The 26,833-nt window shown below is 34.8% G+C and overlaps 1 protein-coding gene across 1 annotated transcript; it reads right to left on the reverse strand.

Moving 5' to 3' along the window:
* Position 1: 1 nt before the first annotated feature.
* On the reverse strand, positions 2-26,728 carry LOC134739304 (UDP-glucuronosyltransferase 2B15). Its single transcript, XM_063663096.1, has 6 exons — positions 25,971-26,728; positions 24,132-24,280; positions 19,106-19,237; positions 11,176-11,263; positions 10,122-10,341; positions 2-795 (listed from the first exon to the last, which is right to left on the reverse strand). Exons 1-6 carry the CDS (start codon positions 26,692-26,694, stop codon positions 516-518), a joined length of 1,593 nt encoding a protein of 530 aa, XP_063519166.1. The 5' UTR covers positions 26,695-26,728; the 3' UTR covers positions 2-515.
* Between the last annotated feature and the right edge of the window lie 105 nt (positions 26,729-26,833).

Raw genomic sequence — 26,833 nt, forward strand, 5'->3', positions numbered from 1 at the left:
ATAAGGTTTTATATTATTGTTATTTTTTTTTTTGTTTTTCTTATGGCTTGGATGACACTTTATTTTCAAATCAAATAGTAAAAGGTGTTTCCATTTTCACATTTTCCTTCCTAGTTTAAAAAAAAAGAGTTGTATTTTTTTTTTTTGCTTTCATTTTTTTAATCATACTTTAAGTTTTAGGGTACATGTGCACAACGTGCAGGTTAGTTACATATGTATTCATGTGCCATGTTGGTGTGCTGCACCCAGTAACTCATCATTTAACATTAGGTATTCTCCAAATGCTATGCCTCCCCCCTATTGTTATTTTTCATAGCTTAAAAATCATTGACATAGAAGAATTCCAACTAAAGTACATATTAAATCCCTGGAAAATAAATTTTGACTTAACAGGGTAAGTTGTGAAAAGATGTTTTGTCACCGGAAAAAGGAAATCCTCCATTTAAAACCCTCCATGCTGGAATAAAGGAGGAGTCCCATTCTTTCAGTCATTCCACTTCAGGCTTTTGATATAACTAATCCCTTTTCTTCTTCTTTCCTGTTTTGGCAAGCTTTTGGAAACAAAACAGGCAACATTTTGTGATGATAAATATCACAGTTGCCATGCAGGCCAGCAGGAATGCTATCACATCCAAAGAGTGGTACTGGATCCAGGTGAGGTCATGGGCTGCGACCCGAAGGTGCTTGGCTCCTTTGTGGCGCATGACAAACTCAATCCAGAAGACTGCTCGATCCAGGGGCTTCATTGGTTGATCATGATGAATTCTTGATAATTTCATGACATTCTCTTTATAGCTGAAGGATCAACATAAAGATATCAACATTAAAAGTAAATTTATTGCTTAAGCATATCAAGTCTATGGATGGTCTTTGAAAAGTGTCACACAAATGATTGAAAGTAAGTGTCACTGAACTGACATGAAATTTGAATGTTTTAATTCATGTCATTACAGAAAGTTTGGTTTTTAATTTGGAGTTTTATAATTGACAAATACCTTTAAATATGAAAAATCGAATTTTAGGTGGGAAAGTTAATGTTTTTCTAGAGCAGAAAATATTGTGAGCCATTCTAAGTGCTATAAGTAAGATAGTGGAAATGGAATCTGGGAATGATCTTTTTGATATTTTTAATTTTTTATATTTTTTGAGACAGGCTTTTGCTCCATTACACAGGCTGAGTGCAGTCACTTGATCATGGCTCAGTTCAGCCTTTCCATTTTGGTCTCAAGTAATCCTCCACCTCAGCCTCATGAGAAGGTGGGACTACAGCTGCGCACCACCATGCCTGGCTATTTTTTTATTTTTTACTTTTTTAGATATGAGGTCTTGCTGTAGTGCCCATACTGGTCTGGAACTCCTGTGGTCAAGTCATTCTGCCTCTGCCTCCCAAAGTGTTGGCCCTAAGGGCATGAACCACTGTGCCCAGCCCATTTTGACATATTTAAAGAAGAACTGTGTCACAACTGGTGAAATGCCTCCTAACTAGTTTCTCAGCTTCTACTCTAATCTTTTGTCTTCTACCATATTTTCCTTCTAGTAGCCAGAATATTTTCTAAATTAATATCAAATTATGACACTCACCTATTAAGATTTCCATCTGGTTTCTTGTTACATTAAGAATAAATTCCAAACCTGTCTTTGGTCTAGAGAACTCTACACAGGCACCTACTTGTCCTAACCCTTTCCCCCTGTACACTTTCTTCTAGAGACAATGGCCTTCTGTTTTTCTTTAAACTCCTGAAGGTGTTTTCACCTTTGCCCCTTTACTTCTTTTGTCCCCTGTGTCTCTCTCATTGAGCATTCTTTCTTGCAACTACTTGAGGTTTGCTTCTATTCCTTTTTGAGGCTTCCGCTTAAATGATACCTCTTAGAGAGTCCTTTCCTGGCCACACTATAGGCACCCGTAGGATTTGTCTAGTGCTTCCTGCTTACTTTGCTATTTGATTTCTGGAACTTAAAAATATGTTATATATCTTCTACAATAAAACTTTAAGTATGAAATACATAGGATAAATGTATATACACTATGTGACTACCTCAAAATTTTAAGATTATCTTAAACATTATCCCAAAGTGAAGACACCAATTTATCACAAACTTGCATAGAAGAACTCTCTCCTCCTGGGTCATTTTAGTCACTACTTTTATCCTCAAAGTAAGTATTAACCTGATTTCTAATATCATAGATTAGTATTGTTTATATAATTGAATTAAATAATACGTATTCATTTCTGTTTTTGTTTAGCAGTTGTTTAATTGCACTGGTGTAGAGTATTCAGTTGATTGACAAAGACCACAGATGATCTCTTCATTTTATGATTAATGGTTATTTGTGTTGTTAACATTTTTTGACCTTACTAATAATTATGGTATTAAGATATTTGTATATTTTATTAGGTTTAAATATTTATTCATTTTTGTTGGATGTATACTTGGAAGAATAGTTGATGAGAGAAAGGCACATTTATAATTAGAATTATTTGTTGACTGAGTTTTTTAAAAAATATTTTTTATTTTAAAGAATCAGATTGCTTTTAGTTATCATTTTTGGATGATTTATAATTCCTTCTGAAACTATTCCAATCAATAGAAAACCATTCCTTCTGAAACTATTCCAATCAATAGAAAAAGAGGGAATCCTCCCTAACTCATTTTATGAGGCCAGCATCATCCTGATACCAAAGCCTGGCAGAGACACAACAAAAAAAGAGAATTTTAGACCAATATCCTTGATGAACATTGATGCAAAAATCCTCAATAAAATACTGGCAAACAGAATCCAGCAGCACATCAAAAAGCTTATCCACCATGATCAAGTGGGCTTCATCCCTGGGATGCAAGGCTGGTTCAATATACGCAAATCAATAAATGTAATCCAGCATATAAACAGAACGAAAGACAAAAACCACATGATTATCTCAATAGATGCAGAAAAGGCCTTTGACAAAATTCAACAACCCTTCATGCTGAAAACTCTCAATAAATTAGGAATTGATGGGACATATCTCAAAATAATAAGAGCTATTTATGACAAACCCACAGCCAATATCATACTGAATGGGCAAAAACTGGAAGCATTCCCTTTGAAAACTGGCACAAGACAGGGATGCCCTCTCTCACCACTCCTATTCAACATAGTGTTGGAAATTCTGGCCAGGGCAATTAGGCAGGAGAAGGAAATAAAGGGTATTCAATTAGGAAAAGAGGAAGTCAAATTGTCCCTGTTTGCAGATGACATGATAGTATATCTAGAAAACCCCATTGTCTCAGCCCAAAATCTCCTTAAGCTGATAAGCAACTTCAGCAAAGTCTCAGGATACAAAATCAATGTGCAAAAATCACAAGCATTCTTATACATCAATAACAGACAAACAGAGAGCCAAATCATGAGTGAACTCCCATTCACAATTGCTTCAAAGAGAATAAAATACCTAGGAATCCAACTTACAAGGGATGTGAAAGACCTCTTCAAGGAGAACTACAAACCACTGCTCAAGGAAATAAAAGAGGATACAAACAAATGGAAGAACATTCCATGCTCATGGGTAGGAAGAATCAATATAATGAAAATGGCCATCCTTCCCAAGGTAATTTACAGATTCAATGCCATCCCCATCAAGCTACCAATGACTTTCTTCACAGAATTGGAAAAAACTACTGTAAAGTTCATATGGAACCAAAAAAGAGCCCGCATCGCCAAGTCAATCCTAAGCCAAAAGAACAAAGCTGGAGGCATCACACTACCTGACTTCAAACTATACTACAAGGCTACAGTAACCAAAACAGCATGGTACTGGTACCAAAACAGAGATAGAGATCAATGGAACAGAACAGAGCCGTCAGAAATAATGCCACATATCTACAAGTATCTGATCTTTGACAAACCTGACAAAAACAAGAAATGGGGAAAGGATTCCCTATTTAATAAATGGTGCTGGGAAAACTGGCTAGCCATATGTAGAAAGCTGAAACTGGATCTCTTCCTTACACCTTATACAAAAATCAATTCAAGATGGATTAAAGACTTAAATGTTAGACCTAAAACCATAAAAACCCTAGAAGAAAACCTAGGTATTACCATTCAGGACATAGGCATGGGCAAGGACTTCATGTCTAAAACACCAAAAGCAATGGCAACAAAAGCCAAAATTGACAAATGGGATCTAATTAAACTCAAGAGCTTCTGCACAGCAAAAGAAACTGCCATCAGAGTGAACAGGCAACCTACAAAATGGGAGAAAATTTTCGCAATCTACTCATCTGACAAAGGGCTAATATCCAGAATCTACAATGAACTCCAACAAATTTACAAGAAAAAAACAAACAACCCCATCAAAAAGTGGGCGAAGGACATGAACAGACACTTCTCAAAAGAAGACATTTATGCAGCCAAAAAACACATGAAAAAATGCTCACCATCACTGGCCATCAGAGAAATGCAAATCAAAACCACAATGAGATACCATCTCACACCAGTTAGAATGGCAATCATTAAAAAGTCAGGAAACAACAGGTGCTGGAGAGGATGTGGAGAAATAGGAACACTTTTACACTGTTGGTGGGACTGTAAACTAGTTCAACCCTTGTGGAAGTCAGTGTGGCGATTCCTCAGGCATCTAGAACTAGAAATTCCATTCGACCCAGCCATCCCATTACTGGGTATATACCCAAAGGACTATAAATCATGCTGCTATAAAGACACATGCACACGTAAGTTTATTGCGGCATTATTCACAATAGCAAAGACTTGGAACCAACCCAAATGTCCAACAATGATAGACTGGATTAAGAAAATGTGGCACATATACACCATGGAATACTATGCAGCCATAAAAAATGATGAGTTCACGTCCTTTGTAGGGACATGGATGAAATTGGAAATCATCATTCTCAGTAAACTATCGCAAGAACAAAAAACCAAACACCGCATATTCTCACTCATAGGTGGGAATTGAACAATGAGAACACATGGACACAGGAAGGGGAACATCACACTTTGGGGACTGTTGTGGGGTGGGGGGAGGGGGGAGGGATAGCATTGGGAGATATACCTAATGCTAGATGACGAGTTGGTGGGTGCAGCGCACCAGCATGGCACATGTATACATATGTAACTTACCTGCACATTGCGCACATGTACCATAAAACCTAAAGTATGATAATAATAATAATAATAATAAAAGAAAAAGAAAAAAAAAAGAATCAGATTGCTTTTAGTTATCATTTTTGGATGATTTATAATTTATTTCTAGTATGACTAGAACATATAATTTTTATGAGTTTGAATCTTATACAATTTACTTAGTGTTTATTTATGGCCCAGCATATGGTCAATTCAGGTAACTATTTCATATAATCTTTTTTTTTTTTTTTTGAGACAGAGTCTCTCTCTGTCACCCAGGCTTGAGTGCAATGGAGTGATCTTGGCTGACTGCAATTTGCATCTCCTGGGTTCAAGTGATCCTCATGCCTCAACCTCCCAAGTATCTGGGACTACAGGTGCTCATCCCCCACATCTGGCTAAGTTTTGTATTATTAGTGGACACAGGATTTCACCATGTTGGCCAGGCTGGTCTCGAACTCCTGAGCTCATGGGATCCTCCCACCTTGGCCTCCCAAAGTGTTGGGATTATAGGTGTGAGTCACCGCACCTGGTCTCCATAAACTCTCTTAAAAATGTTTATTTTCTGTCTACACACACACAACCAGAGATATATGTATGGATACATATATACAGATATATGTGCAATATATATATATACACACACATATATAGCACAGAGGTTACATTTAATTGTGTACTTCAAATGTTTTATCTCCTTAAATAAAAGATTTCAAAAATCATTATTTTGTCTTTTCTTTTTGGTCTGTTTAAATTTAATGTGATTACTGGTAGGTTCACTTTTTTGTTTTTTTGTTTTTTTGGTTTTTTCGAGATGGAGTCTCACTCTGTCACCAGGCTGGAGTACAGTGGCACTATATCGGCTCACTGCAACCTCTGTCTCCTGGGTTCAAGTGATTCTCCTACCTCAACCTCCCAAGTAGCTGGGACTACAGGTGCACACCACCATGCCCAAATAATTTTTGTATTTTTAGTAGAGACAGTGTTTCACTATGTTGGCCAGGAGTACGGTCTTGATCTCTTGACCTCATGATCTGCCCTCCTCAGCCTCCCAAAGTGCTGGGATTACAGGCATGAGCCACTGCACCTGGTCGGTTCACATTTTTTTTAAAAACAGTTTTATTTTTACTTTAAGTTCCAGGATACATGTGCAGAATGTGCGGGTTTGTTACATAGGTATATGTGTGCCATGGTGGTTTGCAGCACCGATCAACCTGTCATCTAGATTTTAAGCCCCTCATGTATTAGCTATTTGTCCTGACACTCTCACTCCCCTTCCAGCCCCCAAATTGCCCCGGTGTATGTTGTTCCCCTACCTGAGTCTAGGTATTCTCATTGTTCAACTCCCTCTTACAAGTGAGAACATGTGGTGTTTGGTTTTCTGTTCCTGTGTTAGTTTGCTGAGGATAATGGCTTTGTATTTCATCCATGTCCCTGCAACAGACATGATCTCATTCCTTTTTATGGTGCATAGTATTCCATAGTGCATATGTATCATATTTTCTTTATCCAGTCTATCACTGATGAGCATTTGGGTTGGTTCCATATCTTTGATATTGTAGATAGTGCTGCAGTAGACACACATGTGCATGTGTCTTTATAGTAGAATGATTTATATGCCTTTGGGTATATACCAAGTAATGAGATTGCTAAGTCAAATGGTGTTTCTAGTTCTAGATCTTTGAGGAATCACCACACTGTTTTCCATGATGGTTGAACTAACTTACATTCCCATCAAAAATGTAAAAGCTTTCCTATTTCTCCCCAGCTTCACTAGTATCTGTTTTTTGACTTTTTAATCATCGCCATTCTGACTGGAATGAGATTGTACCTCATTGTGGTTTTGATTTGCATTTCTCTAATGATCAGTGATGTTGAGCTTTTTTCATAAGTGTCTTGGCTGCATAAATGTCTTTTTTTGAGAAGTGTCTGTTTATATCTTTTGCCCACTTTTTGATGGTGTTGTTTTTTCTCTTATAAATTTGTTTAAGTTTCTTGTAGATTCCGGATATTAGACCGTTGTCAGAGGGATAGATTGCAAAAATATTCCCTCATTCTGTAGGTTGCCTGTTCCCTCTGATGATAGTTTATTTTGCTATGAAGAAGCTCTTTAGTTTAATTTGATCCCATTTGTCAATTTTGGCTTTTGTTGCAATTGCTTTTGGTGTTTCTGTCATGAAATTTTTGCCCATGCCTATGTCCTGAATGGTAATGCCTAGGTTTTCTTCTAGGGTTTTTATGGTTTTGGATTTTACATTTAAGTCTTTAATCCATCTTGAGTTAATTTTTCATAAGGTGTAAGGCAGGGGACTAGTTTCCATTTTCTGCGTATGGCTAGCCGGTTTCTCCACCACCATGTATTTAATAGGGAATCCTTTCCCCATTGCTTGTTTTTGTCAGGTTTGTCAAAAATCAGATGGTTGTAGATGTGTGGTGTTATTTCTGAGGCCTCTGTTCTGTTCCATTGGTCTATATGTCTGTCTTTGTTCCAGTACTATGCTGGTTTGGTTACCGTAAGGTGTAAGGAAGGGATCCAGTTGCAGTTTTCTCCATATGGCTAGCCAGTTTTCCCAAAACATTTATTAAATAGGGAATCCTTTCCCCAGTTGCTTGTTTTTATCAGGTTTGTTAATGATCAGATGGTTGTAGATGTGTAGTGTTATTTCTGAGGCCTATGTTCTGTTCCATTGGTCTACATATCTGTTTGGTACCAGTACCATTCTGTTTTGGTTATGTAGCCTTGTAGTATAGTTTGAAGTCAGGTAGCGTGATGCCTCCAGCTTTGTTCTTTTTGCTTAGGATTGTCTTGGCTATATGGGCTCTTTTTTGGTTCCATGTGAAATTTAAAGTAGTTTTTTTCTAATTCTGTGAGCAATGTCAATGGTAGTTTGATGGGAATAGCTTTGAATATATAAATTACTTTGGGCAGCATGGCCATTTTTACAATATTGATTCTTTTTATCCATGAAGATGGAATGTTTTTCCATTTGTTTGTGTCCTGTATTAATTCCTTCAGCAGTGGTTTATAGTTCTCCTTGAAGAGGTCCTTCACATCCCTTGTTAGGCATATTCCTAGGTATTTTATTCTCTTTGTTGCAATTGTGAATGGGAATTTATTCATGATTTGGCTCTCTGCTTGTGGGTTGTCAGTGTATAGGAATGCTTGTGATTTTTGCATATTGATTTTTGTATCCAGAGGCTTTGCTGAAGTTGTTTATCAGCTTAAGGAATTTTGGAACTGTGACGAAGGGGTTTTCTAACTATAGAATTATGTCATCTGCAAACAGAGACAATTTAACTTCTTCTCTTACTATTTGAATATCCTTTATGTCTTTCTCTAGTTCACATTTAAATCCACCATTTTATTCTCTCTCTATATATATTTTATTTTCTAACCTGTTTTATGTTTCTTTGCTTTCTTACTTTTTTTGAAGTATTTTAAATCATTTCTTGCCTTACTAATGTTTTGGTAAAGTGTTTTTAATGTATTCCCTTAGGTGGTACCACTTTACCTCATAATAATATTGGTAGGAGTAATAGACTCTGAATTGATGGTAGGTGGTCTAGGCACAGCATTTTCCATAGTATTTCCTTTGGATTATGGAAAAGTTAAGAATTACATATTTATTTTATCAATATTAAAACCTTTGCATTTCAAAAGGCATCTTCCGAAAAGTAAAAAAAAATCTATCTGTCCATAGTGGAATAAAATATTTGAAAATCATATATTTGATAAGGGATTGTATCTATAATATATAAATAATTCTTATGAATCCATAATAAGATAAATATAAATAGAAAAAGACAAAATATTCACAAGATTAAAATAGAAATTTATCTAAGGAAGATGTGTGAATGACCAGTAAGCACATGAAGAGAGGGTTAACATCTTCAGCCATAAGGAAATGCAAATGAAAACCATAATGAGAGACCACTTTACACACACTAAAATGGCTGTAATAGAAAGACAGGTGATAACAAGTGTTGGGAAGAGAGTGAAGAAATTAGAGCCTTCCTACCTAGCTGGTGGTAATGAAAAATGATGCAAATACTTTGAAAAACAGTTTAGCAGTTCTTCATAAACAACAATTTCCCATATGCCTCAGCAATTCCACTCCTAATATCTCCTCAAAGGAAGTAAAATCATATTTTTACACAGAAAATATGTATAACGATGTTCATAAATGCCAAAATTGGAAAGACCTAAAATGTCCATGACTGATAAATGGGTAATTTTGGTATAAAGATATCAAATAATATGATATAGAAATAAAAATGAATGAGTTCTGTTACATCCTACAACATAAATAAAACTAAAAATAATTATGCTAAGTGAAAGAAGTCATTTACAAAACACCATAAATTGTATGATTTCATTTATATAAAATATATGAAGAGAATAATCTATTGAGAAACAAAGTAAGTTGGTATTTTTCTAGGACTAGAGGTTTATTGGGAGTGACTTCATACATTACGAGTTTAATTTGAGTTCATAAAAGTGTTCTTTAGGGTTGTGGCTTTGTAACTATGTAAACATACTAAGTATATTTAGATTTTAAATTTTAGTGAATGTTATGCTATGCAAATTATAATTCATTATCACATTTTTAAAAATAATTATAATAAAAATAAATTTTTGAGAAAGAATAGATTCATACTTGCAGAAATTTTAGGTATTGAACTATTTTATCATATTTCTCTAGTTATGTTATTTCTTTTCATTGTGTATTCTATCATTAAAATATTTAAAATAATTATCTACATATCTTTAAATTTTTTGATTTTATAATTCATTGCAGTCATTGGTTACCCATTAAATCTGTGGGGTTGCAATGTAACTTTGAAATAACTGTCTGGTGGAAAGTAAGAACAGATTTTACATTGGTTAAATCACTTCAATCCCTTCAAAATTAGTCTCTTAAAAACGGGTTAAAATTCATATTCACTGTTGACAAAACAATTTATGAATACCACCTGGTCACAAAATTGTAATACTCACATAGGGTCATTAATGACTGACTTCAGTGCCTTGAGCAAATCTTTACTTGACATGGTCCTGATGTCCACACTGAGGGCTGCTCCCTTGGCTTTCATGTGAAAAATGTTATCATGTTGATCCGCAAACAAGGGAATGCCCACCATAGGGATCCCATGGTAGATCGCCTCATAGATGCCATTGGTTCCACCATGAGTTATAAAAGCTTTGGTTTTGGGATGACCTAAAAGTGAATGAATTTTAACAAAATTATTAATTATAAGACACAGGAATTGAATAAGAAATGCACAATATAAGGAACTTAAAACAAAACTGCTCCTTAGGTAACATTATACCCACAAAACTGCATTGAAATTGTCTTCAAATTTCAGAGGAATTGCCAGGTGAACAAAATGAAAAAGCATATTCTTAATTAAAAAATTAAAATGTGCAAAAAAAGAGAATAAGATTGGGTATACAAGAACATGGTCTCTTAGGTATTATAAATAATGAAGTCACATTTACATATTTAAAAAATATTTAAATACTTAAAATATTTAAAATATTTTATTTTTTTAAAGGCAGCAGGGAGTAGGGTGCAGGTGGGGCTGAGGAAGGACCGGGTATGCATCATCACGAAATGTGTTATCATTTTATCATGATAAAGATTGGTGATTTATTCTCATAGAAAGTAGAGTCACTGGTAATAGAAGAGTGTCTGCTATTTTTCAGTGCCTGTTGAAATAAACCTGCAGTAGGGGAAAGAACAGAGGTAAAGTCGTATAAATAGGAGACAGACAGAAAATCCGGGATGTTATTTAAAACCTGTGAGAGGAAATTACACCCGAACAAGAGATTTTTATTCTGACCATAAAGAATGTGACTGTATGTAACAAAATGCCAACTACCATAGTGTATTCTTTTTACACTAAGACTGGAAAATAAATATAAAGTTGTTAAATTTGATTTTTTTTTAGTTTCCAATAATAAATGTTAAATATGTTTGTTTTATGTTGAACTATTATCACTCTAATTGGCTGTTACTAATATATTCAGTATTTGTTCTCCAGAGTCTTACCAAGAAGGTCATTCTGGGGTAACCACTGGTACAGTCGAGTATTGGAACCTAAAGTATTTGGCTTCTTGCCATCAAATCTCCATAGAACCTGTTAGGGCAAGGAAAATATCTTGTTCAATGAATAGAACTGTAAAAACATAGCATGGTAGAATTCTGAAGAGATTAATAATCAGTTAGCTAATCCATATAAAAGATGAAGAAATAAGAAAAAGTGATGTCAAGTAATGAGAACTACTAAAAGTCTGAGGTAAGTTGAATACCCACATTTAATGTCTTTACTTTTATAGTCAATTTGGTATATAAAGAAATAATGGCATTTCCAACATAATAGCTAGACACATGAGATTGTGAAAGGAAAATAAATCTTGGTGCCCCAAACTCTATGCTAAAGGAAAAAGTTAAGCTGCTCAGGGAAAACCTACTTCCCATTCTATTCAAAGTCAGCCCTGGGCTCACTGAGATAAATGCCTATCTAACTGCCCCATTTGCAGAGGCTAATCAGAAACTCAAAGGAATTCAGCCATTTGTCTCTTATCTACCTATGACCTGGAAGCCACTTCCATGCTTCAAGTTGCTCTGCCTTTGTTTCTAGTTGTCCCCTATTTCTGGACCGAACAAATGTTCATCTTATATATGTTGATTGATGTCTCATGTATCCCTAAAATGTATAAAACCAAACTGTCCCCCCACCACCTTGGACACATGTCATCAGGACCCCCTGAGGCTGTGTCATGGGTGCACATTTTCAACCTTGGCAAAATAAACTTTCTAAATTAACTAAGAACTGTCTCAGATATTCAGGTTCATATTTTGGTAACCATGAAGAGATTCTGAGTGGAGGTTCCCTAACCTTTGATAAATGTCCAATCAGCGATTGGTACCAGCATGAGCTAACTTTATGGCTCAAACAAATAAGACAATTGGCTGAGGTCTGGGAGCAACCCCTCCAGAGAATCCCTGATACCCCAAAATTCAGTCAAGATCTAAAGTTTATTTTGCTGTACAACTCCTTTTTTTTTTGGAGTTTTACTTGCTTCCTACAAGAGAGGCAATATTTCCTGTTTCCATGACAATGGAAGGCAGGTAACTCTATGGAGTTTGAGCTCTCTCCCAGAAGGGAGGATAAATTTGAGGTTTCTTTCCTGATTCTAGGATGGCAGAGGGCAGTTTTGGCCTGAAACTCATCCTTAGGTAAATAGCTGAATTGGGGTTTTGTCTTGGTTAATGTTTAACAACTAGCTGGACTTAATTTCTCCTTACCATTACAGTGCTTAGTGATCACATTTTTGGGAGTTTTTTTTTGTACATTCCAGTATTTCTCCCATCAGATTTGATGAACTTTACCTGACTTGATCAAATCTGAGTAAGAATTCCAAATTGTGGGTAACAAAGCCTGTCTAATTTGGCTAAAATTCTTTGCAGACGCAAAAGAGAAAACAAAACAAAACAAAACAAAACAAAACAAAACAAAACAAAACAAAACAAAACCAAACCTAAAAACCATGCCCTTAGTTTCTATGTTTGCTTCCTGTCTTTAAAAAAACAAATGTTCTTTTGTTTACTTTTCTTCCACCCTATACCTCCTTTTGCCTTTTGCCATTTGCAGTACGAAAAATCTAGAGAAGGCATCTAGTGACTTGAACTCTTTTAAAGAATTCAGAACAAAGGCACCACTCACCCCTTTGGGGGTGTTCTGTTTTCTTTGTGTAGTTCCAAGAGTTGTGGGCAGATTTTTTCTTCGTCCAAAGCTCTGTTTTCCTATGTTGAATGACATGATCTCTTTGGCTTTCAGATTACCACAGATTACCTTGTACTGTGCGAGGATTCTACCTTGACATGTGTAATGGCAGATGAGAGTTACAAAGCAGGGGGTGGCTGAGTACAGATTACAGGAAGTAGTATTGACTGTTGTAATTTTTTTCCTCCTAGGAAGTTGTTGTTTAAGGATCCTAATTCTAGTTTGGAGATGCATTGTAAAGGGTCTCCTCTATTGTTTTTATTCCCCAAATTAATCTCAATTTTGCTTGTCTGTGTGGATTTGCATGAGAAACTGAACTATGGTTTACATAGGTAAATGAGAGACTGAGTTTTGTCATCTCTAAAGAGAAAGGGCATTTGCTCCTCTCAGCCAAAAGGCTCCCCTAAATGACTGGGGGCCTTGTGAGAGTGTCTTGGGTTTGACCCCTTATGACATGCAGTGACTCTGCAGGGAAATCCCCAACAAAAATTAACTTTTAAAACAAGGCTAGTCAAGGAAACACATATAAGGGCAGATCACCCAGAATTTTGAGCCCTCTCAGAGGTCATAGACCTCTGGAGAGAGAAATTGAGACATGTAAGAGGATGTAAAAAACTCAGTGGTGACACACTGTGGAGTGCTGCCCACAAGCAGCACACCTTGATTCACCACACATAAACCATAGGCCATAGCTCAGTTCCTCCTTTTAGGAAAAAAAGTGGGAAACAAATAATCTAAGAATGTGGAGAAAACAAGAAGAATGACCCCCTGATATCACTCGGTAGGTTTTATGACACCTCTACTTGGCAGAGTTTATGTAAAATGAAGGTAATATGGTCTTTGTGCACATATACATTAAGATCCCTAAGGTTGTCCTGCAAACTATAGAGTCCCTAAGTTCTCTCTTTTTAAAAAAATTTCTTTTCTTCTTGCTTTAAATTTGCTTTTATTTTTCTATTAAGATAAAAACCACAGTATGGATTCAACAGATTTTTGTCTGCAAGCTGGTCAATTTTTTTTATCTCATGGCTAAAGTTCTGAAGTAAAAGCCATAGAATCTTTTGTGTGTGTGTACATGTGTTTGCATATATTTAAAAGGTCACTATAATTTCTATAATTTTATGTCTAATAGGCAATTAAATCCATTTTATTTTCCTTCCAGCACACCAAACTTTTTCTCTCTGTACCTTATGATGTAAATTTTGCTATTTAATTTTCACTTGGTTTCTTTTAATATGCAAATGTAAGACTATTTAGCTTACAACTGCCTATGGTGATCAAGTATTCATACAGATTACCTATTGAAACAGGTTATCAAGAATTTGGAAGTCTAACATGGCAAAAAGTAGTTTTCATAAATCTATAAGGTGTACTTCTATTGGCATGCTTAATATGTGTGTGTATTTATGTGTTTTGTACACAATGTTTTACTACTGCAAATATATAGAAGAGTTCTAATTAATTGGCTTAAGAAAATAAAAGTGCTTGAATTAAATACTTTGCCAGAAAAAAAAGACTAGTCAAATGCTTTTTCAAGTTTATGTAACTTAAATAAAATCTTTTATAAATAAGATAACTTTACAATTATTGCTAAAGTATGATAATATTAGAAATGTCTTAAGAATTTCCAGAATACATTTTTGTTTGCATTTATTAATCAAGCACTTTCATACTTATTCTTGCCAAATACTTTAAGGTGTCAAAATTTGACATACGGGTTACAAAACTGTAAACCAAGCCCAAAACAGAATGATCTTTGCTTGTGTAATTTTTTAATAAATAAGACATTGATATTGGTTTAATGAAAATAGCCACATCTTGAATTAAGTAAGGCTATCATAACTTCTAATCCTGTGGCATTAAGCAATCTAGTCCACAGGCAGTAAGGTTTTTTTTTGGGAAAAAACTGTTATCATTTTTATTTCAAAGCTAAACTATAAAGGGTGTGAAATAGCAACACTATCCTTCAACTCATTTTCAAATCATATGTTTTTTTCCTCAAGTTCTGTTTGTTTTGGCATAATGCTAACAGTGTTTTCTAAAGCTATTCAGCTCCTCAAGGTCCAGGGACTATCACAGAAGAGGTGGGTGTGTGAGATTATAAGAACTGATACTGAGAGATAATTTATTTATAAATTAATCATTAATGTCAAAGACACATTAATGCAAGACCAACATATGGGCCCCTGTGTCAGATTAACAAGGTTTTCTGGAAGCATAAACTGACTTCTTAATAAAGATTATAAACATTATGAAAGGCTCAGGAAAGTTATATCTTATGGTCAAGATTAGAATTTTATAGATTGTTCATACAATTTTGAAAAACTAACTTATTTGGCTTTGTGCTGTTTTATTAGGGCTTATTGTTTGGAAAATTGAGTCTCCTCTCTGAAAGAATGAAGATTTTTGCCTTTTTTTGAAATCCTTGAGTTACCACTTTAGTCAAATGAATGATTTATCTTACCTGTGATATTAAGTGTTTTAAACCTTTGATATTTGAGAAATTTTCCAAACAAATTATAAATTACATTTTTTTCTGACCTAAGTAATCCTTTAATTTATTAGTTTCCGTAAAGTCCAAAAATGACATAATTTGGCTTATTTTGTATAAAAATTATACAGGAAACATTATCAAATATGAAATTATGTTTGGTCTTTTTGAGCTGTGTTTATATAAATATGTTATTGGTATGTTTTCAAAAATTATGGGAAACTCCTATAATTCTGATATGACTTAGTGTGTACGTTATCAGTAGCAACTATATTTGTTAAGTTATTGTGTACCACAGAGGTAACAAATTTCCTTGTCCATTGTGTCTTTGACTGAGGCTGCACTAAAACTTTTTGTCATCCACAGACAATTGTTGTATGACTTTGGTCCTCTTTAGAAGGTGGTTTTATAATCAGCAATAAAATTCTAACAGGTGCTCTTCAAAAAAAGTTTTTGATAATTTTGGAGATTGTGACATTAGAATAGAAGAAAAACTTTCAGGACTCATGGAGAACTAAAATGTTCATGAATATCAAGCAGAACAGGAATTAATTACATGGACTGAACTACTAGAAAACTAAAGTAATCTTTTTGACTTTGCTTAAAACATTGCTGATCCTTTGTTTTGTATTTTTTAGGGTCAAGGAATCTTTTTTTTTGAGCTATTAACAGCTTTTAACAATTTAGTGTACTCTTATGAACAAAATTTAGAACATATTTGTTTCCCTCTACCTGATTTCTTCAGAATTTGGAAACTATTTGTGAGTATTTTTGTTCTTTTGTCAATACAGTTATTTGCATAAATGCAATAAGAATCTATTTTCATTTATAACAAAACACAATTGGAGAAACTGGTTATTTTACCAAGGCTTTCACTGGAATTGTGTGCTTTCCTTTAGGGAATCAAACTTGACTTATGGAGCCAATAAAAGCCCCTTGAGAAAACTGGCCTCATACCTTCATCTATAAGGTCCCTGTACAGGGTTCCTGAACTGTGTTAAGCAAAGAATGTAACTTTCTGACAGGCCCAGAAGTGCCAAGTTTATTTTTGAACCCCAAGAGGAGGAATTCACCCAACTCATAGGTATTTGATGGTACAAATCTATGACTTGCCTCAGCTTTAAAAAGGTCTTATCTGAGATTCTTTCTACAGACAAAGTTCCATCAAAACCACTTTAAAAGCCTATGTAAAGAAAAAATTATTCTTCCTCCTCTGTATACAAATAATCAGGCCAAGTATAATAAAGCAAATCAGTTCTACCCTGGTTTGACTTTAGTAAAATTGGGAAACTGAAGAGAGAAAAATTATGTTTCAAAAATTACTGTGCATCTGTTTTTAGATTCCAGTCTTGCCTAATGATTTTCAATTTTTATTACAGTCTGCATTTTGGACTGAATTCTAATTTTTCATGGTTACACATCTTCAAAATAGTGTCTTCAGATATTTTTTCCTCCCCCGCCCCACCATTTTTCCTAATTTGGAGTCACTGCAAACTAAGCCATGCTTTCATAAAGCCCTACAAATTAAGCTAGACAACTTAAACTTCAGAAGAAAATAACAGCAACCAATTTACATACATAATCCACTTTCATACCTGCCTACTGATTTATGGACTTCAGAGTAATGTGGCTTATATTAATTTTACAGGATTGTTCTTTTGTTTGGTTTTGTTTTTCTCCCTTCCTTCCTTTATTTTGTCTTCATAGGACATAAGACTTCACAACCTACTAAAAATGAACTTTCCTAATAACTCAGGACCTGCTTAGGAATAAACTATCCTTGCCATTAGAGATCAGATGAAAACCTGAGACCAGAGACTCATTTTCTTCTAAAATGCTTTCTCCAAAAGATTTTTTTTAAATGTAAAAGGAAAATAAGCCTTGGGACCCCAAAGTCACTAAGCAAATCACTGCCTCCCATTCTATTCAAAGTCACCCCTCTGCTCAGTGAGATAAATGCATATCTGATTGCCTCCTTGGAGAGGGTAATCAGAAACTCAAAGGAATGCCTCCTCCCTGCTTCAAGTTCACAAAAATAAACTTTCTAAATGTACTAAGACCTGTCTCAGATATTTGGGGTTCACGAGATTATCAATGAAATATTCAAATATTTAAGAATTGTTAGGCAGTCTTAAATCTAGTACAAAAAAAGTAGCAAATTAGTAATAACCTATAAACTCATTTTACATAGTTTATACTAGCTGTAACCTTCCAAATTTAATATAAATTTATTAATTTTTGAGTGACATGAGAAGAGTTAACTTATATCCACTTGTCTACTAGTCAGAAGTTATTTTATGAATTTGACATCATTGATTACAAAAGACCAAATGTTTAAACTGTGCATATGGTGAGAAATAATGCTACATATGTAGTATGTGTAATTTCTTTTAATATGCTAACTATCAAGTGCTACTTTCAGGAAAAATTTCAATTGGCACTGTTTGACCCAAATTCAGACTATTATCAGTATTGCTACTTTTGTAAATGCTAACAATGTAGGAAAAAGGAGTCCATTGGCAATTCATGATTAACAATACAGATGCTGAAAATGTATAAAATTGTATTTTGCTACATTTTGCTTAACTTATCTTTCACACTTAGATGATGCACTACATAGCATTGACAGCATTGATATATGGTCAACTATAGCCAGTCTTTACCGTGTCTAGTACCAAACTAAGGTACTGATTTTAGAATTCCCAAGCAATCTTTATAAACTAGAGTAGAATTTACAAGTGTTGACCTTGTATTTGATATGGGAGTGTTAAAGTAACTCTGTGTTTTCAGCAAAAACTTGCATAGATCATTCGGAGAGGGCTATGTCAGATAAGAAACTAAAACGAAAATTGAAAATACACAAAGATTGTATAGATTAGAAAATAAGTTCCTACCATGTTTATTTAAATTTTCTGCTCCTTATTCAATCTGGAGAAGGCACTAATCTGATTCTTAGAGCATAGTCTTTGTTGGGCCACATTTAATAATACACACAGTCTACCCTAAAAGCAGGATTCTATCTCCATCCTTTCCATTACGTTTTTCTGCTTAAGACATTAGTGGCACCCAAGCCAGCAGAGCAGACAAGTTTTTTTTCCTCTAAATCTACTTGGCTAGGTGGGTACCTCCAGAGTAGTGGTTTGTCAGACTAGGACATTCTTTCTCTGAATGGCACCCTAAACAGAACACTAAATAGACCTATTCCAATGCATGGGAAATAAAAACAGCCAGGTTGCTCGGTAAGATGAAGCTGCATGATGCATTTCAAAGTTTTTTCAATACCTGCTTATTGTTATTGTGATAGTACAGCAACTTATTAAAATTTAACTGCTTTTTGATAATATCTATAGTGTATACAGTACCTTCTAAAATCCTGTAAACCAAAAGGAGCAAATGACAGGGCAGAATTTAGTAATTTCTATGTACATGCTATGATACCATGATAATACCAAACTTCACTAGCACCTCTTAAATATATTTCCTTCTGATCACAATATTAATGCCAATGTTATTATCAACCAAAATTCCTCTCTTGTGATTTTAAGATCTTCCGTATATATTTGTTGTTTTGAACAGATGTCTGAGATAATTAGAAGTATCATAGCAGTTAAAGTTTCAGGCAGAACATTTCTGTAATGGACTCTTGAAGAGTTTAACACATTCATTTAGTAGCCATCCACAATTAAGGCACTTTATCTAACCTTTTGTGGGATCTGGGCAAGGGCTGATGCAATCATGTTGGCACTTTCTTCTGACATATTACTGATCATCGACCCCAGAGAAAACACCACAATACCATTTTCTCCAGAGCTCTGCACAAACTCTTCCATTTCCTGTGAAGAAAGAATTTGTTCTATCAGAAAAGAGCAACAGCACAGAAAACACTATTGATAGGATTGTTATAAACATCTAAGATGAGAAAGTCAAAAGCCATTGGAGTAATTTTTTTAAACTGACATAATCATTCAGTTTCTTTCAAAGGAGATGTGTAATATAATATATGTGGGATCTTTCATGCAAATTTGTGTAAATATGTGTGCATATGCATGTATGTATGTGTGTGTAAGGAAGAACTGAAACAAAGCTATGACACTGCAGTAGGAAGAGATAATGCTAGAAAATATTACACTCCGACATTTTATTTATAATATTATAATTACTAACATTGGTTATTGAAAGGTAGCTTTACTTGGCTTCAATTCTATTTTTTTTTTTTGTAGTTCTACTAAATCTCTTGTGTTTATTTGGGGCAGTTTTATTTTATTTTACTTTTTTCTGTTCAGTTCTTTTAGTTAGGAGTCATTGGAGCCATTACATGACTATGAGCAATGAGGAAAAGTTAGTTACAATTGGAATGATTTTATATCTACATTATTTAGCTTCTAGCTCTCTAACCCTTTATATTTCACTTAAAGTTAGAGTTTCCTAGTCTTACCCCACTACCCCTCACTGCCCCCAACACCCCCACCCCCAACCCCTTCAGCTTAAAAGCTGACATATAAGAATCACTGACATTCAGCAGTCTGGTATTGTGGTTTGGAATTTGTGGGAAATAGTTCTGAGAATTCCATTTATAATACAGTATTATATACTATATAGTTACATAATTAAGTGATCTTATTTCTCAGGTCATTGCTTAGGTATGACTATGACACCTTTTGTCCTGAAATCACACTGTGAAATTGATGTGCTATGTATAACTTAATGTTAGGGACCCTCATCATCACTTTGCTGTGTCTCACAGGGAGCACTTGAACCACAATGGGAGAGGTCACCAGGACTTTCTCCAGTGGAGATCTGCTCACCCTCTAGAGTAGCTCCCTCACACTATATGAAGCTCCTGGTGAATACGTGTTTGCTTTGAAATGAATGAGAATTATTCTGACTTGTGTTTCCTGATGTGTTTCTGTTTTTAAACTTAAATCCATTCTCTAATGCCACATTGCTCAACGTATTCTCATACCAAAAAAAAAAAAAAAAAAAAAGAGAGAAAGAGGAAAAGAAATGTAGACCTATACATTTCCTGGATATCATATCAAAATTGTATACTCATCTTTTTGTTGCTGTTGTCCCTTTTGTTCTAAATTCTTTTTTTCTCAGTAAAATAATGACCAACCCCTTCTATCATAACAAATATACTTTCTGGTCCTAATCATTGGGGGAAATTTCTTTATAAAACTGTTTACAAATAAAAAAAGAAATTCTAAAATATGTCAATTCAGACCATATATTGGTAAGTATTTTTCAAAAATATAATTTAACTTTATGACATTTTTTTTTTTTTTTTTTGAGATGGAGTCTTGCTCTGTCACCCAGGCTGGAGTGCAATGATGCAATCTTGGCTCATTGCAACCTCTGCCTCCCAGGTTCAAGCAATTCTCCTGCCTCCAGGCACCTGCCACCATGCCTGGCTAATTTTTCTGTTTTTAGTAGAGTCAGGTTTCACCATCTTGGCCAGACTGATCTTGACCTCCTGACCTTGTGATCCACCCGCCTCAGCCTCCCAGTGTGCTGGGATTACAAGCATGAGCCACTGTGTCTGGCCTGACATCAGTTTTAATTGGAGATTCAGTGTATAGCTATTAGAGATAATTTATGAGGCATCCAGGAACTCAGTGTAATTGCAGTTGCCTGTAGCCACATTTAATGTAACTTGAGTTCAATGTTTTGTCTCATTCACTGCCAAAAGTCTTCTTCATCCACCCAGTATTGAAGTAATAAAACATCTATTTATAGAAAGATCAGCACTGATCTCATTCTGTGATGTCTTTATGAAAGTAACGGTAATAGAAGATCAATGTAAGTAGTCTTATAAAAGTATGAAAATTTAGAAAAAGAAAATCATTTACCCACATCTCTATCTCAATTTAAAATGTGTACCATTTCATTATGGGTTTAACTCTATTTATATAACTCAATGTATATATGTGATGTTTATTTAGAAAATTTTATTCTCATTGTATATGCCTTTTTATTCTACAAAAAAATTGTGATATTATTCTACTTATTTTGTTCCTTAGTTTCCAACTATACCTGTACCATGGCTGACAGTGTAATTAAACATTTTTTTGAAAAAAGGATTGTAATGGCTTGGTATGCACATTATATAAGTTTTTAACCATTTCTTAATGTAAGATATTTGAATTATTTCCAGAGTTTTTTTAATGAATATTTGCTACCAATATTGAATCTTACCATCATGATTTATTCTCTGTACAGTTTCATGTGAGTACATTATAAAGGCAATTCCTATATGCATTTCTCAAACACTTGATACTTTTTGGCAAGAGTCTTATTCTTTTGAAATATACAAACATTATCTGAGAATCTAATACATAATGGAAAAGCAAGCAAATTTGTGGCAACAATTATTTTGTGTACAAAAGAATTACAGCATCACTTTCACAATTATTTACTTGGATTCAAGTTTACCTTCTGCAAGTTAACAACAACGGAGGCTCACACTTGTAATCCCAGCACTTTGGGAGGTTGAGGCAAGTGGATCACCTGAGGTCAGGAGTTCGAGACCAGCCTGGCCAACATGGCGAAACTCTGTTTCTACTAAAAATACAAAAATTAGTCAAGTGTGTTGGCAGGTGCCTGTAATCCCAGCTACTTGGGGGGCTGAGGCAGGAGAATCAGATCACTTGAACCTGGGGGGTGGAGGTTTCAATGAGCCGAGATCATGCTAGTATCAGTAATAATCACTATTGTACTACTAGTCATTTATCCCTTGTCCTCCTTATTCTCCTACTCTCTTCCCCCTGCTACTGGCACTATCACTTTGTTTTAATGTGAGTGAGGAATTTTTTTTTGAGAATAAGATAAGAATACACAGAATTACCTTTTAAGCTAGAATATTAATGAAGAGCCTCCACCTTTACAATACAAATTTGGCTTTCCAGCTTGTTCAACTGACTGCCCAAACTTAAACATTTACATTTAAACAAGTACACAGAGTATCTGTTCTCTAGGACTTTGCTAGAGAATATAATCTTGATGTGTTGGAAAATCAATCAGTATTAAATGAAGACTGATATCTTAAATGACTGGCACATGTTAGCTAATTTAAAGTATTAGAAATAATGACTGAAATAATCATAATATCAACAATATTTTTGGATCACTGGCTATGTGTCAGAGACAACTTAAGTGTTTTATCTGTGGTAACTACTTTTTTTCCACACAGCACAATATGAAGTTGTGATTATTATTGTAAAAGTAGTCATGATTGCCTAAACTCATGTAAAAGTTCCTAAATGATCTTTATATTTTACAAACTTGCCTTTTTGTAATATTATACATTGGGAATATTGGGATTTTTTTAAAGGAAATCTGATCATATCTCTTCATTTCTTAACTCTTTTCAGTAGCTCTCCATTGTCCTTAATGGGTATATCAAATTTCATATATACATATATTTTTTTGTTGTTGTTGTTGTTGTTTGTTTGTTTTTTGAGAAAGAGTCTCACTGTGTTGCCCAGGCTGGAGTGTAATAGCATGATCTCAGCTCACTGCAACCTCCACCTCCCGGGTTCAAGTGATTCTCCTGCCTCAGCTTCCCAAGTAGCTGCTATTACAGTCACCTGCCAACATGCCTGGCTAACTTTTGTATTTTTAGTAGAGCCGGGGTTTCACCATGCTGGCCAGTCTGGTCTCCAACTCCTGACCTCAGGTGATCTGCCTGCCTCTGCCTCCCAAAGTGCTGGGATTACAGGCAGAGGCCCCCGTGCCTGGCCCATCATTGACTTTTACTCAACCTTTTCCTGTAAACTATATTTGGACTCCTGGGAACTGCCCTTACTGCTTTTCTACTTTTCTGCCTTAATGCAAGCCTTTACTTTTTTGTTTGTTTATTTGTTTGTTTTTGAAACAGAGTCTCACTCCATTGCACAGGCTAGAGTTCAATGGTGTGGTCTCAGCTCATTGCAGCCTCTGCCCCCAGACTCAAGCAAGCCTCCTGCCTCAGCCTCTTAAGTAGCTGGGACTATGAGACTACAGGCTCACACCACCATGCCTGGCTATTATTTTATTTTTTATTTTTGTTAGAGATGAGGTTTTATCATGTTTCCCAGGCTGGTCTCAAACTCCTGAGCCCAAGCAATCATCCCTTCTCTGCCTCCCAAAGTGCAGGGATTATAGGTGTGAGTCACCTTGCTTGGCCTCTATTTTTCTTTTTGTGTCTTTCTCACCCCCTCATCGCTTCACCTATCTCTGCACATTATTGAGTATTCAGTTTAATTGTCAATGAGTTTGGGATCTCTTCTGCATATTTCTTTATCATTGTGGTCTTTCCTTATAACATTTTTAGACTTTTCTTTTTCACTTGTTTTTATTCTATCTTTCAAAGTACAATGTAAGGCATGAGGGAGCAGAAACTGTGCTACCTTTATTCTCTGGAAATCCAGCACTTACCTGTGGTTTGCATTAATCACTCTACAAATATTGTTTGAAGAAATGAATCATACTATCTTTTAGGTTGCACAATGAAGGTCTTACTTTAACCAACCCTGTTTTCAAAATCTCCCTAGTAATCCTCTTTGGTCTTTAATGATAATAACATTCACCTACTTGTGATAGTATAGAAATATATGATTTTCCAATGGCAAGTCCTTTTTTTTGACCTCCCATATTTCCCTCACTCTGAGTTAAACACTCTGAAAGAAACATATCCAGCCATTCCTTCTGAAAATGTCAAGCAAACAAATCAAACAAGAATACATTTACCTTAGGCAGGGGTTTGGCTGGTTTACAGTGAAGTCCTCCAACAAAATCAACATTTGGTAAGAATGGGCGAGGAAATTCAAAATCCCAATAGGTTCGAATGAGCCACATTTCAGCTTTCCTCATTGTCTCAAATAATGTAGTGGGTCTTCCTGATGGAAAAAACCAAAACAAAACAAAAGGTAGCTAACATGAGAATTGTTATTTGAATATGCAGTTATTTTCCTGAAACGACTTGGAATAACATATCCAAAGATATATAAAATGTCTTTGCATTGATAAAATATATATAAATACATTTATATATAGTCATAATTTAAATTTTATGTATTGCATAAGTTGCTCATATGTATATATATGGAAGGCAAAGTATTCAGAGATCTGTAAGAAGAAATTACGTCTTTAATGTAACATCAGTATATTCACAATCATAAATAATTATTAAAATAAGTCACCAATATGGTTTGACTGTTCCCACCCAAATCTCCTCTCATCTTGAATTATAATTCCCATAATCCCCATGTGTCAAGGCAGGGATCCAGTGGCAGGTGATTGGATCATGGTGTGGATTCCTCCATGCTGTTCTCATGAGATCTGATAGTTTTATAAGCGTTTGGCATTTCCCCTGCTTGCACTTCTCTCTCCTGCTGCTAAGTGAGAAGATCCAAGCTTGCTTCCCCTTAGCCTTTCACCATGATTCTAAGTTTCTTGAGGCATCCCAGCCATGTGGAACCATGAGTCTATTAAACTTCTTTTCTTTATAAATTACCCAGTCTCAGGTATTTCTTTACAGCAGTGTGAGAATGGACTAATGTAGCCACTATGAACTTAAATACACATTTGTCTTCTCTCTGAAGCTGCAATAGTAACAAATATACCTTAAACAACTCTTTCAGTTCCACAATTAATTCATCTTACCTTACCCATGAAAACAGCTTTCCAGGAAGTACTCTAGTGTCTACAATTTATTAAGCTAGTCCCTTGATCCTTAGTTTTCAAAGTAAACCATGAGTTTTTTGAGCTTAACACTGAAATCTTTATACCTACTACTGTCTTGGTTCATCTTAAAATCTTAATATAATTAGATTTTTAAAATAAATATATTTACAAATGAGAATTAAAAAATTTTCAGAATTTATTGACATAGAGATATGTGCTCTCCTTTAATTTGGCCCCTATTTTCTTTGATGGAGAGATGCAGTTTAATAAAATATAGATTAAAACTTAGATGTTCACTTTCAACAAGATTTCAGTTTTTGAAAGAAATAATTGTCAAGCTGTTATTGAAGGAATGTATAAACATTAGAAATCTCAAGTTTTAGGCTTCTGTTTCTGGAGTAGAGCCACTATATTTCTCAACTTTGAAGGAATCCTTCTTCTTATCTGAAAAACAAAATTTAATTTCTAAATGAGGAATCTGAGGTACTCAAAGAGAAACAAATTACTCAATCCTGTATTGATAATTTTTCTAGAAATATGTGTAAATACTAAATTTATGTGTCTGCCTTCATGAAGATGTTTCTTGAAGTATCTATTGACTTTTTTTAAAGATGAAAAAATGTATAGCAAAATGATATGTGATGGTTTAAAGAAATCATTAGTGCTTTACATTGAAGGTTTATGACTCTCTGGGTGTCCTGTAGTAGTGATGGCTCCAGAGTTCTAACTGATTCTATAAGTTCAACATTCTATAATATTTTTGAGATTGATAGATCATCTTACATTTGCAGTTCATAATTTCCCTTAAAAACACTATCTTCTGAGATTATATTTATATAAGCTCACCTTCAAAGGCACAGAAAAGTTAGAACTTAATAAGCACCAATTAGACACATGACTTACCTAGAACTTCACTATAAAACTGGTCCCACTTCTTCAGATCATAAATTTGAAACCAAAAGTCAAAATAAAGCATATGTATCATATTTTTTATCCTCTCCGTGAAAATCATTTGATCACTTAATTCTGACATAACAACAGGTACATAGGAAGGAGGGAACAGAAATCCTCCACCATTCTTCTCAAATGTGTAGCCAACAGAGAATCGGAGACTGTACAGAAAGGGTATGTTAAATAGTTCAGCCAGTAGCTCACCACAGGGATTAAGGGCATCTGCCAGAACGACATCAAACTTTGACTTTTGTAGTTTTGTCATAAGTTCCTTATTCAAAACTGCATCTTTACAGAGCTTGTAACTATAGTCATAATATTCCCAACACAATTCTTGTAATTGTGAAAAATATGACCAAAATGTAGTTTTTGAAATACCATATATCCATCTATCGAGCATTTTCAGAAGAGAATCTTCCAAATCATTTTTAGTTAAAGACGTAGGATAAACTTCAAATTTAATAGCAGATGATTTACTGGCATTGACAAGAATAGAAGCCGAAGATGTCAACACAGTCACCTCATGACCCCTCTGAACAGTCTCTTCCAGGATTGTCTTCATATTTATCCAATGGCTGTATTCTGTGGGCCACACCAGCACCTTTCCACAGCTTCCAGAGCTAAAGTAAAAACTGAGCTGTATCAGCAGAAAGACTGACGTCCATTTCAGAGACATCCTGGTCTTATGCAATGCTTCTTTTCCAGTTGTTGTTTCTTTCTGTCATTTCTCATACTTATATCTGAGGAAAAATCAATCAAGTTAAAATATAACTGCTAAAATTCGAAGTAAATACATAATACTAACAGTCTGAATA

The sequence above is a fragment of the Pongo pygmaeus genome, chromosome 3 (assembly GCF_028885625.2).
Source record: "Pongo pygmaeus isolate AG05252 chromosome 3, NHGRI_mPonPyg2-v2.0_pri, whole genome shotgun sequence".
Classification (NCBI taxonomy): Eukaryota; Metazoa; Chordata; class Mammalia; order Primates; family Hominidae; genus Pongo; species Pongo pygmaeus.

What these genes read in the sequence shown, in the direction of transcription:
- LOC134739304 (XM_063663096.1), bottom strand. Translation starts at nt 26,694, where the DNA reads ATGTCTCTGAAATGGACGTCAGTCTTTCTGCTGATACAGCTCAGTTTT. An exon ending in GTTTTATAGTGAAGTTCTAG is followed by an intron (nt 24,281 to 25,970) that starts GTAAGTCATGTG and finishes TTTTTCCATCAG; the next exon opens with GAAGACCCACTACATTATTT. An exon ending in TTGCCCAGATCCCACAAAAG is followed by an intron (nt 11,264 to 19,105) that starts GTTAGATAAAGT and finishes TTGCCCTAACAG; the next exon opens with GTTCTATGGAGATTTGATGG.